The sequence below is a fragment of the Mustela nigripes genome, chromosome 10, assembly GCF_022355385.1.
Source record: "Mustela nigripes isolate SB6536 chromosome 10, MUSNIG.SB6536, whole genome shotgun sequence".
Classification (NCBI taxonomy): Eukaryota; Metazoa; Chordata; class Mammalia; order Carnivora; family Mustelidae; genus Mustela; species Mustela nigripes.
Genome location: NC_081566.1, coordinates 59,207,649 through 59,226,872, shown reverse-complemented (window position 1 = coordinate 59,226,872; position 19,224 = coordinate 59,207,649). Strand labels below are relative to the sequence as shown.

Below are 19,224 nucleotides of genomic sequence, written 5' to 3'. Positions count from 1 at the left end.
TGATCTAGCAGACATGTGGACATGTGGACATGTGATCTAGCAGACATGTGGACGTGTGGACATGTGATCTAGCAGACATGTGGACGTGTGGACATGTGATCTAGCAGACATGTGGACATGTGGACATGTGATCTAGCAGACATGTGGACGTGTGGACATGTGACCTAGCAGACATGTGGACGTGTGCACATGTGACCTAACAGGGTGTGGACACCCTTCGCCATCAACCACCATCTCAGATTAGCCGCTTCTATACCTGCAGGTTTCACCATTCATTACTCCAATTCCTAATAATCATCCCAGGCTCTGGTTTTAGTTATTAGAACTGCACACGTGTCAACGTCGTATGCCACTTCATGATCTACAGTTTTGTCCCTTGTCAATGAGACGGAAAGATTCACTGCTCCTGGTACAAGTTGTTTACCCCCAAACTCATGCATTATTCAGCTCTCTTACCTGTATTTCTCTCTGTTCACAGCTGTGGTTGTTGCAATCCACAGACCTTTAAAACTCCCTGGCATCTCCTCAACTCCCTTTTTATTCAGTGTGTTTTGGGTCACATGGAATACGAGATGAGAGTACCAGCTAGCAAGGTGTATCGTGGGCCACCAGAATTCCACAGGGCACGTCAAGAGAAAGTTCACACGAAGAGGGCTTTTTCCAGCTGCATGTGGTGATGATGGGGGAGGCAGAGTCTCCCTGAAGCAGGGCCCCCGTGCATCTCCCTCGCCTCGGGGCCTGCTGCCAACCCAGCTTCTTGAAAGCAAGCTGAGTGCAGAGCACAAGTGACTGGTGGCCTCTGTCTGGGTCCTTTGCCCGTGCAGCAGCTACCGCCCCTCTGCGTGTGTTGCTTCCATCCCCATGGCAACTCCCCTAGTTAAAATTCTGGAGTTGGTATTTATGTGGGTAGATATTGAAAAAAGAGAAAAGTGGGGCGCAGACTGGATTCTCGTCCAGAGAGAACCCGGGGAGAAAGGAGAGGCAGAGTCACCGTCTTGCTGAATTTCTGCTCATGGTAACCGTGCTGTGTGTAGAGGAAGGTCAGGCTCAGAACTGGGTGAGCTTTGCACACGTTCCTGCCACTTCCACCAGCCCTCACCTAGGTGGTTCTGGCTGGCGTCAGAGGGACAATCACTTACGAGAGGGTCTCTTTGCCACTTTGGTTGCAGCCTTTGAGTCAGTGCCTCTAAGCCAAGGCTCCAAATTAAAACAACTAAGCTGTTGTCAGTGTTACCAGAATTTATTTTGAGGGCATATTTGGTATCGTTGAAAGAGTCTAACTCCCAATGCCAGCCCGAGGCTGAGCAAATGGCTTTCTGAGCTTAGAACAGAAATGTTTACCCAGACCTCGTGGTGGGAGTGGTTCCTGTCATTGCTTCCAGCCTCCGTGGTTGGAGAGGAGCTCCACAAACAGACCTCCCAGACCTGCCCATAGCCCCCCGTGCATCTGGTGGGCAGGGCTTCATCGGTGAAAGATTTGGTGGAAGACAAGTGAAATACAAGCGGAGTTTGACTTAGTAAGAGGATTAGTCTTTGTAATGTCACGGGTATGTCCTTGTCTCCGTTTCCTGTTGCGGTAACAGATTACTGCAAATCTGGCAGCTTAAAACAACACAAAGATATTAATGAAACAGTTTCTGTGATTTGGGTGTCTGGGCCCAGTTGAATGGGATCCTCTGCCCTAGCCTCGCAAAGCTCTAATCCCGATGTCAGCGGAGGCCGTGATCTCACCGTGGGGAGGCTCGGGGTCCTCCCCGCTGTGGGCAGGATTCAGTTCCTTGTGGTTGTGGGACTGCGGTCCTCAGCTCCCAGAAGCCACCCCCTCCCTGACCAGCTCACGGCTTGGCTGCTTGCTTTGTTCCTGGAAGCCAACAAGAGAATCTCACCATTTTAAGGCTTTAGCCTCATCTCCCTAAACACAGGACGGACATCCTTTCTTTGTCACAGCCCCACCCACGCTCCAGGGAGGGCAGCGATGCCAGGCTGGAGTCTGGTACCTTCTTAGGATTCCACTTTCCATACTGCTCAGCTGAGCACTTGATCCAGGTCTGTCCATTGGAGTCATACTCTTTTTCTCTTCCTTACATTGACTTAATTGGGCCAGAAGAAAAAAGCCATCCATCCATTCCTTCATTCATTCGACACTTATTATCCCATGCTGTGGACCGAACATTGTGCTCTCCAACTTGGTAAAGTTTTCGTCAGGACCACCAACACCATTTTCTCAATTGAAAGTGGGAGAGAGAACTTAGAAACTCTCTTAATGATTTTCAAGCAATAATTTGGGCTTCCGTTCAATAACATTTTGCCAGAGACAATAATAAGAGGATTAAACAGCTGGGATTCACCCCAGCTGCGTTTCACCCCAAGAGAGGGATTACGTTAAACAAGGCAGGCAACCAGAGAGAAGGACATGCGGCGAGGCCTGGGCCCACTGGCCGGCATTTAGATTGACGTATCTCATTGAGTTTTACTCTGCTGGACGCTGGAGTAGCCACTGGAATCACTAAGAGGGAAAAAAAACACATTAAATGTGGGTCTTAACCACCCAGGAGCTCACAGTGGTGTGGGACAAACAGATGCTCTTAGGAAGGAACACAAAATGGCGCATTCCTCGTGAAGTACTCCCATCACCTCCGCGCCTGAGCGGGAGGCAGAACACGGGAGAGGGCAGACAGTTTGGGATCCCAGAGCCAGCCTCGTGTCTGCCAGACAGAGAGACGACCGTGGGCAAAGTAAAACAACGTAAGCCAACACCAACAAGCATTACTTCGCTGGAATCCTTATGATGTGTGAGGTGCTCGGGTTTCAAAGACGAGTGACACGTGGCTCCCACCCTCAAGGAACGTGGTGTGTAGCTGGGGAGACCTGGGTAAACTTGTGGCAAATGCTGGGGGAGAAAAATACATGGGTTGGTGGGAAGAGGCACAGCCGTGTAAGTCACGAGTGTCCTTGGGGCACGGAGAAGCTAGCATATGCCGTGGCTGGACGAAATCATGCAGAGTGTGTTTAGGACTGGGGGGAATGAGGCAGTGGGGACAGGACAGGTCCACTGAAGACCCTTAACTATACGCGTGAAGACTCCGGATTTGCCCTGAGAAGTAACAGAAACCATTAGAACTCTTTAAGGAGGGAAGACAGCCCTTTAGAGTATAAGTTCTCCCACTGCCTGCTCGAATTCAAGTTCTGGCAACCTCTGTAAGGCGGGTTAAGTGGCCCCAGGACTTTTGTCTGTAAAATGGGGCTAATCCCATATGCAGGAATAAATAAGATAATATGAAGAAAAAAATAAAACTTAGGGTAGTGTCTGGAATATGGTATTCATGCCATAATTTACACAGTACTTCCTTATATATTAAGGAATACCACCTTACATATTATTTATTATTTTATTTATCATATTTATATTTTATTATTATTATTACCGTTACTATTATTAGTAACATGATCAAATCCATGGCTTGAGAGAATTACTCTAATGCTTGTTTTTCAAGATGAGCTGAATGGGACAAGAGACGCAGTAGGACCTCACAGTTAAAGCTTGTGCCCCTCAAACTGGGTGAACACAGAATAAGTATGAAGTACCTTCCCTGTTTTACTCAAATATGCAGGGGAAGGTCATTTTTCTTTAAGGTAAACATTGGTACATTACAGAATAGATGAAAGCAAGAGGTTTGAGAGACATTTCATGCCCTTGATGGTGCGTGGCAGGGCTGTGAGTTCACACCTTCCAGAAAGTGTTTCTGGAACGCATTGGTCTAGAGTTGCACTGTCTAGTAAGTGGCTATTTGATTTTTAAATTTAAATTAATTTTAAATGAATTACATTGAAATCAGTAAAATTTCAGAATTTGCCACTTCGGTTACACCCACTCCGTTTGAGCAGCTCAGTGGCCACACGCAGACTCACGGCTTCTAGACTGAGCAGCAGAGATCTAGAACATTACCCCTCATTGCCAAAAGTGCCGCCGTGCAACCCTAGCCAGACCATTACATGATAGACAGTGGCTTCTCTGAACCCATTTCAAAAATCGAGCTACAATAGGCTGGAATAGAATAGAACTGGCAGGACTTGCTGTGGGACCCATCATCTGATGAAGGTAAGACAGCAAGAGGGGTTGAGAACCACCCCTGGGTTCTGGCACCTGCTAGGTCCTCACATGTTGGAACGAATGAATGAACAAATTACATACATGGAACCGTATCTGTGGTAGCACGGGGAAGGAAGACAATAGAGCTGGTCTGGGTGAAACGTGATGCCAGTTTTGGAGACACGGGGTGTGTTTGAAGTGCCTGGGGAGTGCAGTGGGAGACAGGCAGCGACTCTTAGGAGAGTGGACAGGGCAGGGGGGTAACACATCTGGTATTTAGCAGCTGTGCCTGTGGCGCCTGCTCCGCCCACTCTTGACTCACCTGGATTCAAAAAGTTTCATTCCTAAAATGCTGCATTTATCCAGTACGTGTTTATCCATCTGCTCCACCTCCACATTCCTTACATTAAAAACCCAGATCCCCAACTCCCACGGCTTTTGATGGGCTCAGAGTCACAAATGTTAATTCACCAAGCTGATCCCACTTCCAGCCAAAGCCAGGTGTCTAGCTCAAAGAACCTTCCCATCAGAAGTGATTCATTTGCACTACGTTTTCTGAAGTCTGAAAAGTCCTGATCTTGGGATTTCCAAGGCTCTCCATGGAGACAGCCACTGGGAGTGGTGATAAGGAAGCCCATCAGAGTGGATGAGACCACCTAGGGAAGGTTGCTCATCACTGTGAGAAGAGAGTCGGGACCAGCGGGTCGGCTCCATCCCCAAATCACCAGCTCATTCCAGAGAGGCTTCCTTTGAGCTCAGTTGGAAGACTCCCAAGAAATACAGTGGGATGCTAATGCAGACAGCTGAATGAATGAACCGAGGTTCTCCCAATTAAGGGAGCCTTCAGGGTCCAGTTCCCCAGGCCCAAGACAACTGTTTTATTTAGGCAGAGAAGAAGCCAGAGGTTATCTAAAGCCTGGAGCCCACGTTAGCCACTTGGCTATCTTCCCCAAATTCCCACCAGGCAAGGACTTTTAACAAATGCCTATTTTCTGAGTTGGGCTCTTTTTTTTTTTTTTTTTTTTTTTTAAATCTATTCCATCCAATTTCTGATGCTGGGTGACCCAGAAACTCAGCATGATTTGGAAAAGTGACTTGGGCTTGGCATAGTCTGGACAGATGTGGTTAATACCTATGGGCAGATGGTGTTCATCCGGTAAAATCAGGCACTTTATTGTGTTAATTAATCCAAGTGGGACCCTGAAAATACAATATTAGCTGAATTTCTTTTCTAGCAAGGCTGCTCCGTGCTTTCTGTTAGGCTAAATCGGGAAATCCTGTGTCCTGGCATAACCAAGGATGTTCTGGAAATCTCTTCCATAAGGAAAAAGCTTTTGATAAAAGCAAGAAGGGCGAAGTGCTAAAAGAGCTGATTTAAAGATCCAGTCTCCCGCCTCAAGGAGGTCCAGCCAGCCTCTGCTGTGAGCCTGGATTCCCCAAACGGCTCCCCCCAACCTGCCTACAGGCCTTAGCTGTGAGGAGACAGTCAAGTGATTCTCACTTTAAATTAGTTCAATTAGCACTTAAAAAAAAATGCTTTTATTCAAAACGTGGTTCTCTTCCTTTCAGCAACCTGTGTATTAAAGAGATTTCGATGGGCTTTTGTTTTACCATTTAGCAGCTGTTCTAATGCTCCTTGTCTCCTTCAGAGGGAGGTTGCGCAGTCCAGTGGGCCAGTGTCCATGCCTTGCATACCCTCTTCCCCAGATGCCTTTAGAAAATGCTGTATGCATTTACCTGGGAAGGGAATAAAAGGAAAATAATAACTTATTTTTAACTTAAGGCTCCAGAGTCTGTAATTTCCAGGAGGCAATTTGTACCTAAGAACGAGGTTGGGTTTTCTAATTACGCGCACCGGAATTCATACCTTGGTTCTGTGACACGCAGGCTGAATGACCTTTGGACTCCATTCTTCACTGGGAAATAGGAAGAGCCGTAGCTATCTCACAAGTTGTACAAAATGAATAATTTGAACTGATTGCTCTAAAGGGTGAGGTCCGAAGCCTGGAGCCCGGTAGGAAGAGAGACTGTCACCCAGCATTCGCCACGTACTGGGCACCGCACAGAGTACCCTCCACGTATGGCTTCATTTTCCAGTTACCATCACTCTGCAAGACCAGCGTGACTGTCCACTCTCGGCTGAAGAAGCTGGGGCTTGGAGAGGCATCCCAGATCCCCGGCTGGCATTTAGTGGGTCCAGGATTCAACACCAAGGTGGCTGAGTTTTGAAACTCCATGTTCCTCTCCACCCAGGACAAGTATTAGTTGACTGTTCTGGTCAGTGCACAGTCTGTCCTTAAACAGATACTTGCAGTGATGGCTTTGACATCCACCCCCTTGGTGCAAATTTCCTCTAATCCACTTCTTTGTTCAAAAATTTGCCTTTTCACAGAAGTAGGTCCTCGTCTCTCCCTTTTTATATCTATTAGGTGTGAATGTTTTTTGTCATTCTTTTCTTTCTCCTTATGAAGGCGGAAGAGACGGAATTTCAACAAGCAAGCGACGGAAATCCTGAATGAATATTTCTATTCCCATCTCAGCAACCCTTACCCCAGTGAGGAAGCCAAAGAGGAGTTAGCCAAGAAGTGTGGCATCACAGTGTCCCAGGTAAGGAGCCCTCCAAAGACCTGCTAGCCTGGGTCTGGTAGAGCCACATGGCAGCGTCTTGGAGGTTTTGCTTTACTGAGCTTTTATGCCTTGCAAGGTCCATTTGCTAAAACCCTAACATGTCAAGGTAAGCACTCGATGTGTTTAAGTGGGAGAGTTTCTAGGTAAGTACTTGGACAAACTTGAGAGGGACCAGCCGGAGTGGAGTAGATGCCGGTAGCCAAACAAGGATAGGGTTCTTCCCATTGAATGCCCCATTGCTTTAAAAATGGGTCAAGGTTCTTAGCTGTCCTTGGAAAGTATCTGCATTTCTCATCCTATTTTCTCAAACACAGTCTATGCCTTAGCCCATCTTGCGCTCAACCCAGGACAGAGTCAGTGAGTGGAACTTTTCAGTGAAAGGGACACAAATGTCTTCTCTTGACGTGCTCACTCTGTAACTGACAGAGTGTGGGGATTTTAACGTGTCGCTATGATTGCATTGGAACGGTTGCGCAAAATGTCACTGAGTGCCCCTTTTCCCCAAAGAGTGATAATCATAACGGGTGCCTGTTGACATGGAAAGGTACATGGTAAAACATTTTTATTGACCTGGAGTCTTCAGCATTAGCATGAAGTAGAAAAGTAGGCAATATTTACACATATGTATATTTCGTCTACTCAAGGGATCCATCCAGAACTTTTTTCATCTGAACCTCAAATACCGTCCCTAGTCCCTAGTTGAGAACAATAATGATAGTTCTGAAAGCTGTCAGAGAAGAGGAAGTCCCGCCAATATACGTCTCCTGCAAAAAAACTCTATGTTCTGGCATTTCCATAACAGGGGTGGGAGAAGGGGGGAAAGAAGCCTACTCTAGTGAGAAACTTCGCTTAGCATTTTGCAAGCAAACTCGATGCTGTTTTGTATCAACTGAGCATTTGTGCTTCCTTGACTTGAATCCTGGCTTCTCTTACTCCCTACTGGGTGCTGATCCCATCAATCGGTGCTTAACTAAGCCCAGTTAGGTCCATTCAGAATACAGACCTCTACACAGAGTATGTGCAATGAAGGGCTCTCCAGGGCCTGCCCAACAAGCTGTGGGGGATTTGGCAGAAGCCTTGGAAACACCAACCCTTGCAACTCCGACCTTCCTCAGGTACTTTGACCCAGGTGAAGGTTGTTCCAGTCTTAACTGTAGGAAAACAGAACATGAGTGGTCAAACTCAGATCACCTGGTTTTGTCTGGGTCTCTACCCATTCTTGTCCAACTTTAGATCCCTTGTCCACAAGGAAAGGCATTTGCTGGTTTCTGATATTTGTTGCATGTTTGAGGAATGATTGCGGGCATGAACCATATCACTAATCGACCATCAGTAAATTTGATACGTGGAATCTTCTGCTTCTGTAGTAGAATGAAATCACTAGACTGTCTGACTTCTAATTCTGGGATTTGGAATTCTAAATCCCTGTTGATGGTAGAATGAACTCTTCTGGAGCTAGTTTGTATTATATCTAGATCAAAGATGGAATCCTGGCCTGTTCCAGCAACTGTCACTTCCTTTGTTAGGGAAACCCAGGTGCGCGTAATTTGTCCATTACAATGAATATTTGCATACTGTATCACCTTTCCCTTTGCTTCACCCACCCTAAGGCCACACCTTTCTTCCTTCCCCAGTACATTACTCCCTCCCAACAACAACGGAGCTGTTCCGTTCTTGCCAGACAAGTCCCTGTGGGAGACAAGACAGTATGATGTGATACAATAATAAGAGTCTTTTTCTAGGAGCATGTTTTTGTCAAGAGTCAACTGTGAGATTTTAGGGAACTCCCGCTTGTCGGGTCTTAGTCCTCCCATCTGCCAGTCATGGTTTGTTGGACCCTATGATTTATTAAATCTCCCTTAAGTTCCCAAATCTAAGGGATCCCAATTTTGGACTTTTAAAATTTTGCGATTTGGGGGCTGTCTCTTTCCTTCTTATTTTTTGGGCTTTTGTTGTTGTTGTTGTCATTTTGGGGGGGTTAATAATTACCCCTCCCCCTGATCTTGGGGCATCTAGATGGTTCAGTCAGTTAAGTATCTAACTCTTGGTTTCAGCTCAGGTCATGATCTCAGAATCATGAGATCAAGCCCCATGTCAGGCTCCACAGTCAGCGAGGAATCAGCACGGAAGAGTCTCTCCCTTTGCCCCTCCCCCCATGCACGCTCACACACACACTCTCTCTCTCTCTCTCTCTTTCAAAATAAATGATCTTTTAAAAAAAAAATTACCCCTCCATCTTGAAATTCTCCTACTTTGGCTTCCTTGATACTGTTCTCTGTGGAGTTTCCTTCTTTCTCTTGGGGCACTTTTGCTTGGTCTTAGAGGATCTACTGTCTCTACCTACCCTAGAAATACCATTTTTTTTCTTTAGCCCTCATTTCTTCAGGCCTATCCCCATGGTTCTTAACCATTTTTTTTATGCTATACGTTCTTTCAAAATCTACTTACTGTAGCTTCCTCCCATGACAGAACAAAAATGTACAGATACACCAAAATCCATCTGTAGCCCAGCCTCTCCTCTGATCCCTCAATAGTCCTTCCACTCTCTACTCGTTCTGCTTGGAGTGTGATCTACAGAAGGCAACCTTAGCAGTTGCTGGGAGCTGGCTCGAAATGTAAATTCTGAGGTCTAACCCCAGTCCTGAGTCAGAATTAAGGGAGGATGGGGGGGATCTGTGTGAACAATCTCTCCACGCACACTCAGTTTGGAAACGGACTATCCTGCACACTTGCTCTGAGTGACCTCTTCTCTGCTCATCGCTGCAGGTGTACCTTTATTTGAATACTCAAATGAGACTTCCGGGACACCAAGCGCATGTGTCTTCCGTCCCACTGGACTTTGCCATGGCTCTGCCCAAGCTCTTCAAACTTAACATGTTTGAAATGTGATCAGACTCTCCCCAGAGAACCGATTATTTTTTCTGTATCACCTGTCTCAGACTCTGTCTGTCCTCTGTGTGTCCCTAGTGCCTAGCACCCAGTAGACCCTCCATGACTATGAACAGCAAGTTAACCATTGAAAGCACTGATTACGGACATGGCTCAGGGCGTCCCAGTATCACCTTGTGGGCCATGTAGGGAACGCCTGAGCTGACTACGCATCTTGTCCACCTGCTGGTTCTTCTTGTTGAGAAGGGAATCACTCCCACAAAATATTCCTTCTCCTCTTTTCATGTAGCTTATTTAACTAGACCTCAGGCATTTCTTTCCTTCCTCAAAAGTCCTCCCAGTTGACCTTCATTTTTCCCCCTTTTTTCCAATGCACCCAGTTACCTTAGAAAAGTCTTGCTGCCTCTTTTCCTCTCCCTCATACAGATAGTGAAAGTTACACTAAGGAAAGCATGAGTTTAGGAATGGAATTAGATATGCTATGAACCTAAAATGGCCCCAGAGTGCCCTTCCTCTCCTGTAGGCACCAGCATTGACAATGAATCAAGCACAAGCAATTTGTCACTGATTTTTTTTTTCCTCTCGTTTACTAATACTGCAGTGGTATGGTTTGGTTTTGATAACAAAGGCTTCACTTTTCTCCCGTAGTGGAAGTCACACAGGCAAAAGAGGGCTTACCTTGTGAGATTTTTAAGTTTTGCTAATGCATTTCAAAGGTAACTACAGTTTTGCAAAAATGTCCTTTATCCACCATTGTTCAGGTAAATAGAACATACATGTCAGCAGTGGTACCTGTGTTATCAACTTCCTCTTCTGTCACCAGATTCATAGTTTGTTTTGTAATTTTATTCAAAAAAAAAAAAAAAACCACACACACACTTTAGTTTGCAATCACATCTGGAACTTGGGGTATAGAACGTACTTTGTAAGGCAGGAATGACAGGGGTAACACTTGAACTTCGCTGCGTCGCCTCTTGTGTCTGAACAGGGGTCTTGGTATAAAGGGAACGGGCATGTGGAATCAAGGCAGGACAGCTCCTGTGAGTCACATGAAGGAAACAAATTAACAAATGAAAGTAAATTAGGTTTATTTTGTGTGTTGGCTTTAACATTTAAAGCTTGGGATTCCAAGGACTAATCTCTGCTATGCTTCAGTTTTTCCTTGTGTAGCTAACCCCAAGCTTTGCACAAAATTCTTGGTGAAATCTATCTGATGGAATTATCTGGATCCTAAGGTCTGTAGTACCTGTGGCTAAGAATGTGGTCCATGTTAGCTTTCTTCAGCTTGGAAAAATGTGAAATTAATCCCTCAGTGAGAGCACCTGTATGTTGATACAGACCTGCATGGATGATTACAAGTCTGTGCCTCTTGGTTACTCAAAGTCAGTGTTAGCATTGATAAGTAACATTTCTCCTGAAACGCTGTGTTTATTTTGGGGTCATGTTCTTAGGAGGTAACCCAATTTAAAATGCTCGTCCTAAACTAAAATTGTCCAAATCCAAATGAGCGGCGCTTCCGTAGGACGGTTCGCTGCATTGTTTTTGCTAAATGGCTTTGTCTTAAGCAGGAGACTCGCATTATACGCAATGGCCCCGCTCGGTGCCCTTCCTTTAGATCTCATTGTTGTTGCAAAATCAGAGTAGGATCAGCCCCATTGCCCTCCCCCGATGCCTTAATTTTCCTGTTTGCACAGGATGGAATGTTAACATTCTCCTCTTCTCTTCAACTGCTCTAGGTATCAAACTGGTTTGGAAATAAGCGAATCCGGTACAAGAAGAACATAGGTAAATTTCAAGAGGAAGCCAATATTTATGCTGCCAAAACGGCTGTCACTGCTACCAATGTGTCAGCCCATGGAAGCCAAGCTAACTCACCCTCGACTCCTAACTCAGCTGGTTAGTTTTTTCTTTGATTTGGGGGGATCGTGCTCCATTTTTATACTTGCTTTTCCTACATTGGGGTTTTCTTTTCATTCTTCAGGTTTCCGATTGGTTGACTTATGTATTTGATTGTCCTTTCTGTTGTTGATGCCACTTTGGGTTTTTCCTTTCATTTCCAAAGAGCAGTGTGTTTTCCTGTTCATAAGACGGGCTTGTCTGGAGGTCTGCACCAATGTGTCTGTTTAAGTTGGACAGACCTAAATTGGTTGGTTTTGAGGAGAGAGGACCGTCACATTCTCTTTCGAAGAGGACAATGAGCTAGCTCTAATACTTGGACATAGTCCCTTGAGGGCTCTGGCCTTTCGTCTGTTTCACATAAAGTTTTTATCCTTGTCTATTTCGCTATTCCCATCACATACTGTTTGGGTGACCTACTAGCCTACATTCTCTGCAGGAATATTCCTCATTGTAATGCTTTGGTCTACAAAGCCAGACTGGGGTTACTGCTCAACGTTGTTTAGAATTGTTTTTCTTCACTGTTTTATGTTGCTGGTTTCTTTAGGCAAACTACAAAGAAAATTGCCAGTCGTTAGTTCACATTATTCAGATTCCAGTTTCCCCGTTGTAGTAGTATTAGTCGTGTGCTCTGCCCCTCGTTTTATTTTAGTGAATGTGCATTACATCACGAACTTCAGAGTTTAGGCTAACATAATATATTGTGGGGTTTGCTCCTACCACCAGTTCTGAATTTCCACACATGAAAAAAAAAAAAACCATAATCAATAATACATAAAATATAACCTTAGTATCTGTATGCTGTGGAAGGCCTGTTGGTTTTTGGTTTTTTTTGGTAAGGGAAACCCAGAAGTGCTTCCTTATTAAATAATTTTGGTCTCAGATCATTCTCACGTTATTCATTATAATGAACCACTGCACTGATTTTGGGGGTGGGACACACATCTAAGAAGACCAATGCCTCCAACGTGAAGGGTCACAAATTTAAATGTGTTTGACTGTAAGATGATTAAAAATCTGATTTCTAACATTTCTGGGAAGTGCCTTTGACCCCTGAAGCTTGTTTGTTCACTAAAATAAATTCTCTCTCTACCTTATGGTGGATTGTTACTAGAGGTCTATAAGGCTCCACACACTAACGTCTTCTGTGAGCTTCTAGAGGCCCTAATTTGTTCTAAGGGTCTCCAAGCCAGTGGGCTGTATCTCCATGCCTTCTTTTGTTTAAATGGAATCATGCACAAAGAATGGCCTGGGCTTTGTAAGCATGGACATGGTAAGACAGTGTAGGATTCGATCTAGTTGTGTCTTTTTCCCAGCACACCAGGTTGAACAAATCTGAGGAGCCTATTTACTTTTCAAGGTTTGTGTGTGTCTGTTTCCTTCTTTCCCCTTCATGGCATGATTGACAAAGGATCAAGGCTAAGAGGTTCAGTAACCAAAGAGTTTCCTTCTTCCCCATCTGGTCAACTCTTAAGCATTTCAGTCTCCGGCCAGCAACAGTCATTGAATCACCCTGCTATCCAGACATGTTCCCTTGTCTCTGGTAGAAGTACAGTCCTGTCAGCATTAGCAAAAACACACTCACCACTCCTGCAAAGGTTATCATAATGCAAAACAGATATCAAAATGACTTTTTCCCGTCGTGGATAGATCTGCATTGCAGATGGTTGAGTGTGATTTATGACGAGTCCCTAGAAGGGCCCTGTGGACCTCCTTCATTACTAAAGCTGTAACTTTTTATTCTTTTCTAAAGCTCTTAAAAAGAGAAAAGTAAGCATTTTAACCACCCCCCCCCCACACACACACACAGACTCTGTGTTTAAGAATTACGTTGGCTCTCTTGGAATGTCAGTCAATGATTACAGTTTTCTAAAGAATTTTTCTGCTAGTTTAAGCTTAGGTGACTATTCTAAGCACCAAGTAAATTATTATGGAAAATTGGAGCTAAGCCTTCCAGTTGTGCTAAAGTTGTTGGAAATAATATGCAGAGGAACCCCTTTGTAGTGTTTTTTTTTTTTCAATAGAGACAAAAGAAAATACTATTGTATGTGCGCAATAGCGTGGGAGTTTCATTCAGCAACTTTTTCACAGGAAAAGTTATACACAGGCTTTTCTGTATTTTCCTTTGCTGCTATCACAACCCAGAGCACTGCACAGATAAAGTGAGAACATTAAAGTGTTCAGACTTTTCACACAGGGTGCTTAGGAAGTCACATACTAGCTCCTAGATAACACCGAAGGATAGAGAGTCACTGAAATAGACACAAGTTTTAAATAAGAGGTTAATATGTGAAGATATAATTTGGCTGAGTTTGAAATTTAAGAGTTCTGGAAACCGGGAACTTTTTATATCCTTAATATTGAAGCAGGGCCCTCCCCCAACCGAAGCTTTACTAAATTTACATTACTCATTTCTATTGCAAAAAGGATACTTGGCGAGTAAATCTTCCCTCCAGAGGCTTTTGTGTGGACAAGCACTTCTTCAGTGGCTTTATTTAGGTCATTTCTGAATATTCCTGGTTGTGGATAGATGCCTGATCTCCTATTTCCTTAAGCACAATTCATTAAAATCACCTGGGGTAAGGACCCATGGGGGACGAGCAAACAGGTAGAGACGCACCCGGCATGCTTCGTATTTGACATCGGCAGAGTCGAGCAGAATGCCTGGAACAAAGAGAAAGAATAGAAGGAAGAGAAGAAAATTACGTTTTCTGGGGGGGAAAAAAAAGCAAAAATGGGGACCATCTGACACGATCATTATAACCTTGGGTCCATACTTCTGGAATTACCTAGAGGGATCCATTCTCGTGTCTATTTTTGATGAGATAAGAAAAGCAGGAATAAGATCTCAGAAAAACGGGGCCCCTTTTGGAAGGTCAGGTTATCAGCATCCAGGAAGGAAGAAGTTGGCTTGTGCCTTGCAGATGTTTGCTGTGGCAAATAGCATCAGCGTTGACAATTGATTAGATTCTGTGATTAGCGAAGCAATCCCAGGCTTATTGAGGCTCAGGACTCCCTCCCCCATCTGGAATCTTTTTTTGCTGGCTCTGTGTGCATGTGTGTGAGTGTGTGTTTTCAAGGACAGCAGGCTCAACTGTGAAAGTTCTTCCTCTGACACTATATAGTTAGTGGCAAGCCCTTATACAAGCCCTACAAGCCCTTAGGCAAGCCCTAATAGAAGGTTTGGTGTTTTCTAGATTGGGGGAAGATGATCATATTAAACCCCCTAGATTCTGGCTTCCTAAGAGAAGTTTATTTATGTAATACACACCGTTAGAAAAGAGGTAACACACCTAGGGAGGCTGGCTGACACTTAGTAAATCCGTAGGAACTCCTGGAATTTTTTTTTTTTTTTTTAAACAAAATGAAAGAATGAATGCCATGGATGTTTTCTGCTGTGTTCTTTCTTCTCTAATTTCTTAGTAGAAAATAAAAACATAGCCTGCCAGAATTAGAACTCTAGAACCTTGCCACGTGTACCTTCTGAAGGGGTTTCCCATCAAACCAGACAGCCTTTCTCTCTTATGCCTTGTCCTGGTTGGAAAGCAACAGTGATTTTTGGAGTTTAGAAGGGGAATAATCATGGAAGCTAGAGAAGCAAGCCCGAGACATAATGAAGTCGTGTCTAGCAAAGAGGCCCCATCTTTTGAGTCTCCAAGTGGTGTAGAAAGTCTAATCTGACCGGCTGCCCCCTGATCTCTTGGGAGCCTTGATTTCAAAACTACAACAGGAAGCAGTATTTGCCAGACTTCTGCTTCATAAAAATGCTCTGAGGAATAACATGCCAATACTTGTAAACCCTTTGATTTCCACAGTAAGAAAAAGTAACGCCTCTCTTATTCTGCGTCATTGGTTCTCAACAGGGCGAACTTGTACCTCAGGGGACATTCGGTCGTGCTTGAAGACATTTGGCTGTCAGGGTTTTGGGAGGCGGGTACTGCTGGCTTCTGGTGACTGGAGGCTGGGGAGATGGAAGACCGTCATCCTGCGGCTCATAGAACATTCCTCCACCATGAGCCCATTCCCAGCCCCAGATGTCAATAGTGCCAGTGTCCGGAAACTTTGCTCTAAGTTTAGATTTTATCGTTAGGATTCTGGATTTTTGGGGAGAGGATGCAGTGAACTGTTGTTCTACCCACCCCTCCCCCAAACAAATTGAAGTCTCCTGAAGACTCTTTAGAGAAATGCAGCCTTCAGAAAACGATCTTAGGGAAACGGATGTTAACACATCTCCCCGTCATCATACTTGCCGGAGCCCGGGCATTAGAATCCATAGGTGATACATTATGTCCTGTCTGTCTAGTGGAGGGCGGGCTCTGCTCTGTATGTGCCCCCGATATCTGGGTGACAGCTTACATGGGACACGTGCCTCCCTTCCCACTCCAAACTCAGAACCTTTTAACTGGCAAGCACATCTTAAAATGTGCATTCTGGTAATTGTGGATTACTTTCCAGCCACCTGCCCCCGAGGTTCTTGAAGGACCTTCTCCACAAGCCAGGTCATTCCGTGGGAGTTCTTTGAGACTTTGTGGCACCTCCAAGACAGCCCGTTTGCTCTCTGTCAAGGATACCTCCTTCTCAGGAAGTTGTCCGTTCTGTGCTGTTTCTTCCTCCCTTCCAGTGCCCAATGAAGAACTTATCTTCTCCTCCTCATTTCGAGTTTTGTGTGGGCTTCTGTCTGCTCTCTTGTGGTATGCGTGGCCTCTGGCCTCTTCTCAGAGCCAGCCCTACTAGATACTTCTCAGAGAGTTGGAAGCTGTGATTGTGCAGTACATGGCTGCACAGGGACAACAAAATGCCGGAAGAGCAGACAGAGGCGAGAGCAAGGGAGTGATTCCTGTAATTACTCTGAGTCAAGTGCATCTGTACGTGAAGGCCATTAATATGTTCATATTTATCTATCTCTATGTACATTAGGTAGCCAGACATATTTATAATTTATCTATGCACATATATTTTTTAAATCATCTGTGTCTGTTGCAGCGTGTATCTTGTAAATTGTACATCCCATACCTTTATGGTTCCATGGACGCCATGTTACTTGGCACCAGTACTGCCCTCTGGGGGTTTCTCCCATTTCTTGGGCGGTGCTCATTTCCAATAAACCATCAACCACGCATGAGTGTGAGTTTATTACATGGTATTTGATTGGGAAAGAAAGAAAGGATGTATCTGGGCATCCAACTGAATGCTCTTGGGGGAGGGAGGAGGGCAAAAAAATTATGATATTCTATAAGCAATTATAATTTGGGGTCCTGGAGCTGACTACTCCTGGTTCTGATGCCATCTAAATATGAGTGTGTGTGGTAAATGAGGGCAAAATGGCTCTTCTTATCTAAATAAGAAGTAGCTCTGATGGAAAGAAAGTTTGAGAAGGATATAGGTAGGAAATGCAGGCCGGGGAATTATGTGATCTGTGCCATCATACCCTGCTTCAGCCACATGTTGGGGAGATTGGCACCACATTACTGGAAGAAACTTCCAGAACAGGCTGCCGTGCCTGGTCAGACCTTATGCCTCTTTGGCTCAGGACCCCAGTAGTCTACTTCTGTGCAGATAAGCTAAACTGAGAAATGCATGCCCAATGAGACAAGACATGTTCCAGAGCTATGGAGAAGTCGTAGTCCTCCAGACGGCACTTGAGTCGCCCTCCTGTCCCCCAGAAAAAGCGTTCCCTTCTTCCCACAACAAGAGCAAGTGGGGAATCAGTTTATGTAGCTCAAGAGCTAGCTAGTACTTGTGTGGGGATGGACAGCCCCAAAACAAGGAAAAACAGAGAAGTTTCCTACCTTGAGGATCCCCGCAAGTGAACCATTTGGTTTTTCAAAATGGCGCCCTCCTTAGACATATGAGGATCCTGTGAGCAGTTCAGCATAGAGCAGAGTGACGGAGTACAGGAAAAGCTTTCTCTTGAGCTCCAGGAGACAGCCCTCTAGGAGAGCGCAGTTCCCTACTTTGGGAGATTAAGAAAGCATCAGAGCTGGGGCATCATTGCTGGGTGATCCCAAGAGGATGATAGCTGTCAAATGTGAGGACAAGAGTGCGATTCGAGCAGGACAGAGTTGGAAATAGAGTGGAACTGACCTGGGTCCCTAAGGTCTCTCCTTTTCTAGGCTAACGTCATGTTTTAACCAAACCTTGCACGTTGAGCTTTCTTTCCTAATGCGCTGAGCTGCACGATGACTTCAGAATAATAAGAAGCTTCTCCACACCCATGTGTTGAGGCCGAGGGTGGGCCAGGTTTCCCATAGTGCCACCTGGGTGCTGCCTCAAGGCTAACTGTGTGGGAGAAGACTTCTTCTCTGGGAGGTGAAAGCAGATGGTTAACTGCTCCTCTTGAGGCCGTCTTTTATTGTTATCTTAAGTGTTATTATTAGCATTTCCTATTTCATGCATGCTTCGGAATTCCCAGCCCATTATTCTGTTTCACGTTCCTCCATAATAGCAGGTGCCAAGGGAAGACGTCACCATCCTCACATCTTGTAGTCCTTGAGGCTCTCTTGGGCTGCTTGCTACCCAGCCAGAAGCTTGACCTCCTTTCTAGAGATCAGAAATGTCAATGGACTCCCATCCCATGGCCAGCCCTAACGTGTGACATTGCCTTCACGCATTCCCCACCCTCCCTCACCAGGGCTGCTTCCCATGTGAGGGCAGATGGGTTGGCAACAGCATATCTGGAAACCAGCCAAATAGCTTGTGCGCGCCATCTTGGTGGCAGAAGTACCATCCATTGACTAGTCCGTATCCTTCAGCTTGTGCTCCCCTGGCAACCCCCAGAATTTTATGGGCATGAAAGAGAGGTCCTGGAAACCATTTCCAATTCAAATAGACTAAATTAAGAAGAATACATGCGAATAAATATTCCCTTTCTCAGCCTTGAAGTTGTTAAGGGGACACAGTCCTATTGGCAACTCGCAGTAAGACGTGGCTTCACGTAACATGAACGATATGCACCCTTTATTGCTTGCTCTGTTCTTCATGCTACTAACCAGTCTCTGTGGATGTTATTTTTATCTTAGTGTTTATTTGGGAGGGGTTGCTTTGCATGTCATTCTTCCTCTTGGCTGTTAGTTGCAGGGGTTGAGCCTTTTCCTTTCTGTGATTCAGGTGCCTCACTCTTTCCTTTCCAGGTTCTTCCAGTTCTTTTAACATGTCAAACTCTGGAGATTTGTTCATGGGCGTGCAGTCACTCAATGGGGACTCTTACCAAGGGGCCCAGGTTGGAGCCAACGTGCAGTCACAGGTAGGGACCCAGCCAATGTGCCACCAGCTGAATGCATTGGAGTCCAAGAGCCCTCGGTCGTCTTGGCACTTGCCAGTTCTATTCAGAGAGAGAGGAGAGAGTGAGAGACAGGGTGAGAGAGGGAGATAGAGTGAGGAAGAGAGAGAAAGGGGGAGAGAGAGCGAGGGAAAATGTAGAAATAAAATCTTGCCAATGACCAAACCAAACCAAACCAAAGACAACCGTGGTCATGGGAAATCTTGTCCACACTTTGTGAATGCATTTGGCTCTGACTTGTCAGCCACAATGGGAAAGCAGGTGAGGAGCAAGCTCAGGTTGAAGTGACCGAGGCCTGCCGGGCACGTGGAAGCAGCGGATTCTTTCTTCGCTAATGGGAAAGGGAGGAGGAGTTCAGTCCACTGTCTCCCGTTGCAGGCCACCCCCCTTGCTTGCGGGTTTCCCACACTCCATAGTAGCCACATAAGGAGGTGACTGATGA

At 45.3% G+C, this 19,224-nt stretch overlaps 1 protein-coding gene across 5 annotated transcripts in view; it reads left to right on the top strand.

The window, feature by feature from the left end:
* PBX1 (PBX homeobox 1) overlaps nucleotides 1-19,224 on the top strand; it is a 278,651-nt gene that overhangs the window by 229,369 nt on the left and 30,058 nt on the right. For 4 of the 5 annotated variants that reach the window (XM_059413407.1, XM_059413406.1, XM_059413410.1 and 1 more), the window contains 3 exons: nucleotides 6,562-6,697; nucleotides 11,344-11,503; nucleotides 18,634-18,746. In XM_059413407.1, coding sequence (XP_059269390.1) covers nucleotides 6,562-6,697; nucleotides 11,344-11,503; nucleotides 18,634-18,746 — 409 coding nt within the window. The remainder of the gene's footprint in view (nucleotides 1-6,561; nucleotides 6,698-11,343; nucleotides 11,504-18,633; nucleotides 18,747-19,224) is intronic. The other variant, XM_059413409.1, reaches the window with a different exon arrangement.